This window comes from Pelophylax lessonae (genome assembly GCF_965119305.1).
Source record: "Pelophylax lessonae genome assembly, chromosome: 5".
NCBI classification, from domain to species: Eukaryota; Metazoa; Chordata; class Amphibia; order Anura; family Ranidae; genus Pelophylax; species Pelophylax lessonae.
The window spans coordinates 113,138,805-113,151,478 of NC_138772.1; the positions used below are offsets into that span (position 1 = coordinate 113,138,805).

A 12,674-nucleotide genomic window follows, 5' to 3' on the forward strand; every position below is an offset into this window, starting at 1 on the left:
TCTCATAGAGATACATGGCATTTCACATGTTCTGCAATTCTGGGTCTCACAAGCTGGATCCTAAATCGCACAAGTGTGAAAGGAGCCTTAAGCTTTGACAATAAAACATGGAAACTTATTGGTTACTTTGCAGAGCTGCACCAGATTCAGTGTGCACCAGTTTTAGTAAATCTCCTCCCTAGACAACCTCTGTCCATTCATAGAAGTCAGTCTGGCTCGGTGTCTCTGTTGGTCAGACAGGCCTGGCATTTTGTTCCCCTTATGTCAGGCTTCACATAGGAGCAAAGCCTAGCTAAAGAATACCAGTCTCAAATTAGAATTACACCTTACCCTGCTGAACTAGGTACTATATGCACCGTTAGGCAGTGATTGACCTTCCATCTGTCACACTCCTTTTTACTCAAAAGGAATAACAAGCTTATGTTGAACACCTGCAAGTGAGTGCAGTTTAGATTTAATGTTTAACTGGAAAATGATGTTGCTAAGCAGAAAAATCAAACAAGGCAAGAATCAATCATGTTTTCCCCCCACACAGAAAAAAAAAAACGATTTCTACATTTTTTTTTTTTATAATTTTCCAGCACATTAGAAACTGTTCCATATGATAGAAGAAGCATATTGCCACTCAACTACTTGTCATTCCTGGAGAACTTACACTTGAACTACCTAGTTCTTGTAAGGGACCCTCAGTTTGCAAGTCTTGTGAATGTGGCCTCACATCTATACAAAATGGGATTTATTTACTAAAGCTGGAGAGTGCAAAATCAGGCTCACTTCTGCATAGAAACCAATCAGCTTGGTGGTTGTAACCCTAAAAAAAAAAAAAAAAACCCTGTTTCTTTAAGGCATGATCTATAGCACAGTGCTTGTGCTGTGTAATTTGTCCTTAACGCTGTTGTAAAATACCTGGTTGGTCCTGCCTGTTCCTGTGTCCCCCTGTGTGTGCTGACCACAGTAATCATGGCTGCTGAGCCACGATACCATAGTCAGTTTACGTGCCTCCGTCATCCCGCTGTGTGTTCTGAGACTCTCCCTCTCCATCCCTGCCTGTCAGTACGAGAGCTTATCGACTCCCTGCCCCTCCCGCCGCTATTTTGCTGATATATGTAGCAAAAATACTTGTATCCCCTCTGGTTTACACAGTAAAACTACAGTGTGTGTGTTTTTTTTAAATATCTTTTCTCACACTGCTGCTGTGCAGGTACGTAATCTCCCTCTCCTGGCTGGCTTACATCCAAGGGGAATCTCAGCCCTTCCCGTTGCTCTCTTTAGATCGGAGAAGGAGAGCGGAGGGGGAATAACCTGACCGCACAGCTGCAGTGTGAGAAAAGGTATTTAGCATTGGTATGATTGTGTAAACCAGAGGGGATACCAGCAAAGTCACAACAGGACAAATACTTTAATGGAACAAGCTAGAGGTTAGAAGCCGATTGGCTACCATGCACGGCTGCACCAGATTCTGAGTGCTCCAGTTTTAGTAAATCTACCCCAATGTCTCATAACAGAGAAAAAAAGCTCCACTATAAGCCTCATGGGTGAAAGAAAATGCAAGATGAAATACCGTATGCCTGCACAGGGTCTCAAATTAAATATTCATGAACTAGCGAAAAATCAAAATGGTTTAGCGCTGCACTGTACGTAACAATATATATATATAAGTGAAAGTCCAAAAAAAGTCCACTGAATATACAGATAAATTAAAATGAAAAGTAAACAAACAAAAAAGTCCATGTGTTGTATTATCCCTCTGATGAAGCCACTACATGTGGCGTAATACATAAGGGCAAGAGCCAGAGACGTAAGATGTCTTTTCTGACAGTTGGACGGAAGGGAATGCTGGAGGTAACTGTGATCCACACTGAGCAGAATCCATTTTCAAGGGGAGAGCATTAAAGTATATGGATGACAGAGTCTTCACAAGCTGCAGCCTCTATGTATATTGCCCCCTGTGGTGGTCTGTAATGTTGCATTTGCAAGTAATCTTTGGTGCATCAACCATTGTGCATGTCTCTTGCAAGTGTATTTTTCTAAACTGTTTTAAATAAATCAATTTGTTTTTCTTGTTTTTATGGAAAGCACTAGTGATCGACCGATATCGTTTTATTTAATGCCGATACCGATATTTTGGTCATCGGATATTGGTATCGGCCGATATTTTCGGGCATGTAAAAACATTTTTTTTTTCCCAGGTACTCTTGAGGAGGGATCTGGGGGTCTAAAAGATCCCAAACCCCTCCTAGGCACTGAAATGCATTCAAAACGCCAAGTTTGGCTGTTTTGAATGCTGTCAGTTGTTTGAATTTGGCACCGAGTACCCGGAAGTGATGTCATGACAACATGTCTTCTGTTCGGCAGCTGTGCAGGTAGGATGGCTGGGTCTCCCGGTGGAACAGGAGACCTGGGCCAGCCGCGGAAGGCGGCGGGACGTCCCCTCCCGCTCCATGTAATGACAGCCGCGCGGCTTCTCAGCTGCATCGGCTGTCATTACAAGACAGCCGACCGTCGGCTATGGACACCGGTACCGGGGTGATGCCTCTAGCTGCAGGCATCACTCCGGTACATGCACTTTCCAGAAATATCGGCAATATCGGTAACCTCAGGGGGCGATTCCGATATATCGGGGAAAGTGCATATCGGCCCCCGATATATCGATGGTGCGGATATTCGTTCGATCCATAGAAAGCACTATGTTTTTCATTTTTTTATTCCTGAGCCTCTCTCCTGGATTTTTCGGAGCATTGGCATTCTTTAATCAGATCAGGAGGGACAGCTGATGAATCTTGCTTATATCCCTAAAGAGACATGTGCAAGTGACCTATTGAATGTATTGAATGAGCTGCTAATGGTGGTGGTATGTGCAGCAGTAAGTAAGAGTAAGAAGCTGTGAAAATTCACTCATTAATACAATTCAGGGACTTTGCTTACCTTTTATTTTCATTTGTCTATATATTTACTGGACTTTTGCTATATGTATTATTGAGTACAGTGCAGCGCTTAAGCATTTGATTTTTCACTATAGGGCTGGGTTCACACTTGTGCGATCACAAACATTGCAAGTGATTTGCACCACATTGCTAAACAGATCACATGCTTTGTCTCTGCGATTGCAATTCAGCCATACAGTTTGCATTTGCACCAAAATGGTGCAGGACCCTGTTTTGGTCCGCACTAGAAATGGATCGCATGGGTGTTCACACCTATGCGCTCTGATTCCTGAACCATTTGTCAGTTCGCACTGTGATCTGCAAACCGATCTGGGGGTGTCATTAACTTTCTATTGACACCCGCAGCGGTTCCCATAGGGCAATGTGAACTGCCTGCAAAAGACATGCGATGCAGGAACCTGCAGCGGAATCGCGCTGGTTTCCGCATCGCATATGTGTGAACCCAGCCTTATTGTTTGGAGTGTGTGGTACACTTATATATTTTGTCAGCAGCACATTTGTGACTGTATATAACATTTTTTGGTTCTTCTCATATTTATTTCATTAACATAAATAAGAGTGCGCAAGGGGTTATTATTTATTTAAATATACATGAACTGTATTACTAGCTCTGTTATGTAAAGTAGACCAATGTTTGCATTTTCCTTGGCCTTTAAATGGTTAAAATTCCCTCCAGATAAATTGAATTAAACCTAACTGAGTGCAATCTACCTAACATAATGTAAATGTCAAAGAAATGGTTATAAAAATCAACAGTCCCCTAAAGAGCTCATTAGACGGTGACCTTTACAGTCCACTGGTGAGAGCTGTCATATGTTTCAATGTTTTTCAGGCTTCTTTCAACTCAGAGGGGATTTAGCCTCTATGTGGGGGAAAAAAATAAAAAGAGGCCCTGTAACCTTGTAAACAGATAAGAATGAATCAGCCCTTACCAGAAGTGCTTGTCTGCATCCAGCAGGAACGGCAGTGCTAAAGCATACTCTGTTCTCTTCAGGAATGCTCTTCCCCTTTCGTGATAGCCCATCGCCAGCATCAGAGCCTGCAGACACAAACCCAAGTAAGAAATGTTCCTAATTACACCAGGGAATCTGTGGCAAGAAAACTGGAGCAAGGATCGCAGAGAGCAAGGATTCTCTAGAGAGAAATGTTCAACCATCACCCAAATTGCAGCGATAGGAACTTGCCAGCTTTGTGCGCTGACATAGTGTGAGTCATTAAATGTCCATACTTTCCAAAATGAGGTTATGGATGTCAGGCAGACCTTTCATAATATGAAATGACAGTAAGCAGAGTCCATTAATGATGTGTAAATAAAAAAGTATGGCAATCCAAACGCCAGATGTTTGCAATGTGGCAAATGAATGTTACTTCCGGACATGTTCAACAAGCTGAAACATGGGATAGTCTGACCTCGGAGGCCACTCAGTCCTGGAGCATGAGGAACTTACAGTCAGCGTGCTTCAAACAAGCTGATCATGACTTGTAAATGAGTAACAATGGCTCTCTGTGTTAGTCCTCGTTCCCACGATCTCTTACTTGCATGAGAGCAGTGTGTACATTTGCAAAAATTCAAGCAGCTTTGTTGAACACTTTAAAACAGTCATGTCCAAATGACCAGTTACGGCCCATCCTTTACTTTCATACGGCCCCCAGAGACACCGCTGATCAATGTCTCGCTCTGAGACATCGCACATCCCTGCGCCGATGCGATGGCTCGGGGGCGGGGCCTCTGGCCTCCCTCGGCAGCTGTGATTTTATCCATAAAGCACTGATGCTTTTTATTTCATATATATATATATATATATATATATATATATATATATATATATATATATATACTGTATTTATCGGCGTATAACACACACTTTTTCCTCCTAAAAATGGAGGAAAAAGTAACAGTGCGTGTTATACGCCAATGTAAAAAAAAAAGTCCAGGAAGCAGCGCCGAGAGGAAGAAGGGGGCGGGCGGCGCCAAGGAGAAGGAAGGATGTGCTGTCATCGGAAGTCCCGCCTCCTATGCCGCCGTCTATCATAGGCGCTGGGACTTCCGATGACAGCGCGTCCTTCCTTCTCCTCTGCCCCGCCCTCCCCCTTCTACCTTTCTGCGCTGCTTCCTGGACTTTTTAAAAAGTGATTCGGATAGTGTCAATGGCGCTGGCGAGGCTGCATGTATGGACACTGCACTGACGAGGCTGCATGTATGGGCACTGCGCTGTCGAGGCTGCATGTATGGGCACTGCGCTGGCGAGGCTGCATGTATGGGCACTGCGCTGGCAACGCTGCATGTATGGCCACTGCGCTGGCAACGCTGCATGTATGGCCACTGCCCTGGCGAGGCTGCATGTATGGGCACTGCGCTGGCGAGGCTGCATATATGGGCACTGCCCTGGCGAGGCTGCATGTATGGGCACTGCGCTGGCGAGGCTGCATATATGGGCACTGCGCTGGCGAGGCTGCATATATGGGCACTGCGCTGGCGAGGCTGCATTTAAGGACACTGCGCTGGCGAGGCTGCATTCGTGGGCACTGCGCTGATGATTGTATTTAATTTTAAATTTCAGGCAAAATGGTCGGCCCTCACACATGTTCACTTCATCAAGTCTGGCCCTCTTTGAAAAAAGTTTGGACACCACTGCTTTAAAAGAAAACTTTAATTCCAAAACGGGAATGTTTAAAGCAGGGTTCCATGCATCTTATTAACTTCCTAATATCCACATGGATATTTTTTTTTTTTCTTGCAGTGCAAATACCTTTTATGTGTTATAAATCCTCTACGGCTACGCCATGTCTGCTCGCCCATTGGCTCCTGGCATATGAGTGTCATCAATCCCAGGAGTCAATGCACAATGAGTGCACCGCGGTTTGTAGTTTATGCGCATGCACAAGATCGGGAGGTGCATGTTGGGTAGCCAGCAGCGCCGTATCCCAGGAGATAACAGTAGGCTTTAGATGCTCACACTAAAGATGGGAGCCCGCACAAAGGGGACAGCAAAAAAACCCACATTAACTACTAATACTGTTTGGTACAGCATTAGATGCAAACATCATGGGGGTGTTTTAAAGAAGGAAAAAAAAAAACAGCTGGAACTCCGTTTTAACATAGATCTTATTAGAAGTGATTGTCATCAGCACTCCCACTAGGATCTATGTTTAACACGATTCAAGTATATTTACAGCTGTGTCCCATAATGGATGATAGAGAAATATTGGTTTTTTTCCTTACTTTTTTTTTTATGTTTTTTGTCTTCATGCTGGGCAAATAGTGCAGGCTCTTTGTATGATAGTTCTGTAGACATGTGTGAGCTCTAACAGTTGGGGAAGGTCACAATTTTTCTATGGTGACCACAGCAAAATGAGCTAATGTGCTGTGCACTGACACTTCTGCTTGTAGTCCAGCTCAGGAGTGCACAGGAAAAGGTGAGGACACTGCAGCTGAACCAATTAAAGGCAATTAAAAAAAGAAATAAAATAACAATATACTTACTATACTTACCTGCTCTATGCAGCAGTTTTGCACAGAGCAGCCCGGATCCTCGTCTTATCAGGTCCCCTGCTAATGCTCCTCCCGTCAGTCGGGTGCCCCCAGCAGCTTGCAATGAAGGTACCCACGCAGGCACTCTCCCAAGCCACTTCTCTTCACACACAGAGTCATGGCTCAGCCCCCCCCCTGCTTTCTCCTCTATACTCACTGGCTGCGATTGACTGCAGCAGGAGCCAATGGCTTCCCCTGCTGTCTCAGCCAATAAGGAAGGAGAGTCCCCAGAGAGCCAAGGCTCTCGTGCAAATTTCTGGTTTACGATGGGGCTCAGGTAAGTATTGGGGGGGGGGGGCTAACGGGGGCTGCTGCACAGAGACATTTTTCACCTATGCATAGAATGCATTGACGCTCACCCACTGACCGGCTGAGAGAATGACAGAAAAGAGCTCTATGTTGGTAAGCAGGGCAAAGCAGGGAAAAAAAATGGCACCTTGCTCAGTAAAAACAGCACACGCATTACGCATTGTTAGGCACACAGTTAACCCCTTGATTGCCCCTAAATGTTAACCCTTTCCCAGCCAGTGTCATTAGTACAGTGAGAGTGTAGAATATTATAACTGATCAATGTATTAGTGTCACTAGTGATGTCAGTGGCAGTTAGCTTTGGCTAGTGTCAAGATTGTCGGCTGCACTTTTGCAGCCCCCTTATAAGTTGCTTATCACCACCAAAACTAGTAAAAAAAAACAAATTAATAAAAATCTCAGTATATATCCCATCGTTTGTAGACACTATAACTTTCATGCAAACCAATCAATATACACTTATAGGGATTTTTTTTTTTACCAAAGACATGTAGCAGAATACATTTTGGCCTAAACTTATGAACATTTTTTTTTTTTTATTGGATATGTTTTTTAAAGCGGAAAGTAAAAAATATTGTTTTTTTAAAGAAATGCTGGGTCTTTTTTCGTTATTGTATAATAAAAAACCCAGTGGTGATCAAATACCACCAAAAGAAAAATCTATTTGTGACAAAAAAAAGACAAATTTAATTTGGGTATAGTGTTGCATGACTGCACAATTACCTGTTAAAGTAGCGCAGTGCCAAATAGCAAAAAAATGGCCTGGTCATTAAGGGGTAAAATCTCCTGGAGCAAAAAGCGTGGTTAAACAAACACATGCAACATATTTGTGTGTTCAGGTTTAGATAAACTTTAAAGTATGGGCATAGATCACAGGTGTCAAACACAAGGCCCGCGGGCCGAATCTGGCCCTCCAGGCCATTTTATGTGGCCCTCGCACCTCTCCTGTAGCTGCAGGAGAGCTCCAGTCCTCCTCCAGACCTTATACTTTCTGCTTTCCAGCAATGCCTCCAGCTTTGGGTGGGGGACTCAACTTTTGATGGTGGAGAGGCTCTTGACGTCTTATGTAAGGGTAGGGGATGCTCTTGACATCTAGTCTTACAGATACAACCGGACCTTTTGAGGGCAATCATAATGCTGATGCGGCCCGCGATAAAATTGAGTTTGACACCCCTGGCATAGATGATCAAAAAAGATGACCATTCAAGACTAACAACAGTCTGATACTATAATATTTACCTTTTTCGCAGCTTTAGGCATATTGATTGAGCGTCCTGTTTGATTTGCAATTTCCAGGTATGGCACTGTGTCTGGATCCATGCTCTCACCTGTAGGAAAAACATCAATTGGGATTTAAGATTAGGGTAACTGGTTTCTATGTAAAAAGCAACAAGGTCAAAAACTCTACAGCGAGTTATAGATGGGGTGACTACCAGCAAATGACAGGCTGCATGATATCTGACCATCCATTGTTGACCAAAAACTAGCTGAAGAATGGAGGAGTAAGTAAAGAAATTATTATTTTCTTCTAACAGCCAAGATTTAGAAATCTTAGGAACTCTGTTAAACCAACACTAAGCTCTTCTATAAAAAAAAAAATATACACTGCTCAAAAAAATTAAAGGAACACTTTGAAAACAATCAGATCTCAATGGGGAAAAATATCATGCTGGATATCTATACTGATATGGACTGAGTAATGTGTTAGGAATGAAAGGATGCCACATTGTTTGAGGAAAATGAAAATTATCAACTTACAGAGGGCTGAATTCAAAGACACCCCGAAAATCAAAGTGAAAAAATTATGCCGCAGGCTAGTTCATTTTGCTGAAATTTCACTGCAGCAACTCAAAATTGTGCTTGTATGCATGTCTGACAAATTCAGGGCATGCTCCTAATGAGACAATGGTGTTCTGGGGTATTTCCTCTCAGATCTGAACCAAGACATCACTGAGCTCCTGAACAGACTGAGGTGCAACCTGGCGGCAATGGATTGACCTAAACATAATGTCCCAGAGGTGTTCGATTGAATTTAGGTTAGGCGAGCGTGGGGGATATTCAATGGTATCAATTCCTTCATCCTCCAGGAACTGGCTGCATACTCTTGCCACATGAGGCCAGGCATTGTCATGCCCCAGGAGGAACCCAGGACCCACTGCACCAGCGTAGGGTCTGACAATGAGTCCAAGGATTTCATCCCGATACCTAATTGCAGTCAGGGTGCCATTGTCTAGCCTGTAGAGGTCTGTGCGTCCCTCCATGGATATGCCTCCCCAGACCATCACTGACCCACCACCAAACCGGTCATGCTGCACGATGTTACAGGCAGCATAACGTTCTCAATGGCTTCTCCAGGCCCTTTCACGTCTGTCACACGTGCTCAGGGTGAACCTTCTCTCATCTGTGAAAAGCACAGGGCGTCAGTGGCAGGCCTGCCAATTCTGGTTTCAATGGTAAAAGCCAATTGAGCTACACAGTGCCGGGCAGTGAGCACACGGCCCACTAAGAACGTCAGACCCTCAGGCCACCCTCATGAAGTCTATTTTTGATTGTTTGGTCAGAGACATTCACCAGTGGCCTGCTGGAGGTCATTTTGTAGGGATCTGGCAGTGCTTATCCTGTTCCTCCTTGCACAAAAGGAGCAGATACCGGTCCTGCTGGTGGGTTAAATACCTGTCCAGCAATCCTAGAGTATCTGCCTGTCTCCTGGAATTTCTTTCATGTTCTGTGCTGGGAGACTCAGCAAACCATTCCAGCGATGGCATGTATTGATGTGCTATCCTGGAGGAGTTGGACTGCCTGTGTAACCTCTATACAGTCCAGGTATTGCCTGATGCTACCAGTAAAGATGACACTGACCCTAGCCAAATGCAAAACTAGTGAAAAACAGTAAGAAAAGAGGAGTAGGTAACAAAATGTCAGTGGCCTTCACCTGTAAAATCATTCCTGTTTTGGAGGTAGTCTCATTGTTGCCCATCTAGTGCACATGTTGGTAATTTATTTAACACCAAAGCAGCTGAAACCTATTAACAACCCCCTCTGCTACTTAACTCACCTGATCAATATCCTAGGATTTAAATTGACTTGATGCAACACTCTGATTGGAAAGTGTTCCTTTAATTTTTTTGAGCAGTGTACAGGGAGTGCAGAATTATTAGGCAAATGAGTATTTTTGAGGATTAATTTTATTATTGAACAACAACCATGTTCTCAATGAACCCAAAAAACTCATTAATATCAAACCTGACTATTTTTGGAAGTAGTTTTTAGTTTGTTTTTAGTTTTAGCTATTTTAGGGGGATATCTGTGTGTGCAGGTGACTATTACTGTGCATAATTATTAGGCAACTTAACAAAAATCAAATATACAGTATACCCATTTCAATTATTTATTTTTACCAGTGAAACCAATATAACATCTCAACATTCACAAATATACATTTCTGACATTCAAAAACAAAAACAAATCAGTGACCAATATAGCCACCTTTCTTTGCAAGGACACTCAAAAGCCTGCCATCCATGGATTCTGTCAGTGTTTTGATTTGTTCACCATCAAAATTGCGTGCAGCAGCAACCACAGCCTCCCAGACACTGTTCAGAGAGGTGTACTGTTTTCCCTCCTTGTAAATCTCACATTTGATGATGGACCACAGGCTCTCAATGGGGTTCAGATCAGGTGAACAAGGAGGCCATGTCATTAGCTTTTCTTCTTTTATACCCTTTCCTTCCAGCCACGCTGTGGAGTACTTGGACGCGTGTGATGGAGCATTGTCCTGCATGAAAATCATGTTTTTCTTGAAGGATGCAGACTTCTTCCTGTACCACTGCTTGAAGAAGGTGTCTTCCAGAAACTGTCAGTAGGACTGGGAGTTGAGCTTGACTCCATCCTCAACCCGAAAAGGCCCCACAAGCTCATCTTTGATGATACCAGCCCAAACCAGTACTCCACCTCCACCTTGCTGGAGTCTGAGTCGGACTGGAGCTCTCTGCCCTTTACCAATCCAGCCACGGGCCCATCCATCTGGCCCATCAAGACTCACTCTCATTTCATCAGTCCATAAAACCTTTGAAAAATCAGTCTTGAGATATTTCTTGGCCCAGTTTCAGCTTGTGTGTCTTGTTCAGTGGTGGTCGTCTTTCAGCCTTTCTTACCTTGGCCATGTCTCTGAGTATTGCACACCTTGTGCTTTTGGGCACTCCAGTGATGTTGCAGCTCTGAAATATGGCCAAACTGGTGGCAAGTGGCATCTTGGCAGCTGCACGCTTGACTTTTCTCAGTTCATGGGCTGTTATTTTGCGCCTTGGTTTTTCCACACGCTTCTTGCGACCCTGTTGACTATTTTGAATGAAATGCTTGATTGTTCGATGATCACGCTTGAGAAGCTTTGCAACCTCTGCAAGATATCTCACTATTTTTTACTTTTCTGAGCCCGTCAAGTCCTTCTTTTGGCCCATTTTGCCCAAGGAAAGGAAGTTGCCTAATAATTATGCACACCTGATATAGGGTGTTGATGTCATTAGACCACACCCCTTCTCATTACAGAGATGCACATCTCCTAATAGGCTTAATTGGTAGTAGGCTTTCGAGCCTATACAGCTTGGAGTAAGACAACATGCATAAAGAGGATGATGTGGTCAAAATACTCATTTGCCTAATAATTCTGCACTCCCTGTATTTAGGTAAGTATTCTTAACTCAAAAAAGCTCCTTCTATTGCTCTTAGCCTCCTCCATATCTCCAACTTCCTTGTTTTTACTACTGTGATCCAATTTCCTGTTAGAGGGCAGCTTCCTTCATTCTCTATGGTCCCACTGTATGTAGGATTGTAGCCACCCTGACGTGTTTGCTCGCCTTATGGACTAGGGACTATGGGATTTGTTGTGTGCATAGAGCAGTACACATGACCATTACTAATGTGTACTGCACAATGGAAGGGAGGGGAAAAGAAGAGGTTCAGGAGCTCTAAGACATTACATAAAGGCAGAACAACACACTAAGAAATAATAATAATAATAAAAAAAAAAAAAAAGTTACAAGGCCACAAGGTTACAAGGTGATACTAACTACTTGCCGCCCATAGGACATCCTCGCAGTAGTTATACCTAGATGATGCCTGCACCTACATGAAAAGTTGCAGCCAAGAATTCCCTTTGTAGCAGAAGTGATTTGAGTGGCTAAATAGCCACTCAATCATGTGGGTAGCAGAAGGTGGTCCCAACCCCCTCCCGCCACCACCTTTCTCGGGCTTTACTGCCTGATCGCGGAGCCCAAGAGCGATGGGGCCGGCGTCAGCAAATGCACAGAACAGAGAGAGAGGAACTGACGTTCCTCTCTCTCTCTCTGACCCGGAAACAGGAAGCGTTGAGTATGTCGTCACATCCGGTTTCGCTTCTTTGTTTACCTGGCCGCTAAACAGCTGATCGGACCGATCTATGTCTGATCGGCTGCATTTGGGGCCAGAGGAGAGATTTGGGGTCTAATAGACCTCAGATCTCTCCATAAAGAGGACCTGTCATGGCCCATGCTGTCACAAGGGATGTTGTTCATCCCTTGTAAAGCGATAAAGTTAATCCCCCCAAAAAAAGTGTAAAAAAATATTTTGGGTATAAAATAAATAATAATAATAAAAACTTTAAAGCATCCCCCCCCCCCCCATGCTTATGCACAAATGTGAACGCATACGTTACTCCCGAAGGGAAATGTAAATGGTGACAGCGCCATGTGAACATAAGAGTGAGAGCAATAATCCTAGCAACAGACCTCCTGTGTAACTCTAAACCTGTAAAGACGCTTAAAGCGATTCCTATGGAGAATTTTAAGCACCGTAGTTTGCCGCCATTCCACAAGCAGATGCAATTTTAAAGAGTGACATGTTAGGTATCTATT

General features: G+C 43.7%; 1 protein-coding gene across 1 annotated transcript in view; it reads right to left on the reverse strand.

Moving 5' to 3' along the window:
- The window catches only part of NUB1 (negative regulator of ubiquitin like proteins 1), a 113,284-nt gene that overhangs the window by 58,454 nt on the left and 42,156 nt on the right, over nt 1-12,674 (reverse strand). Inside the window, exons 7-8 of the mRNA XM_082257521.1 lie at nt 8,026-8,114; nt 3,878-3,984 (exon numbers count right to left, since the gene is read on the reverse strand). Of these exons, the coding sequence (XP_082113647.1) occupies nt 3,878-3,984; nt 8,026-8,114 (196 nt within the window). The remainder of the gene's footprint in view (nt 1-3,877; nt 3,985-8,025; nt 8,115-12,674) is intronic.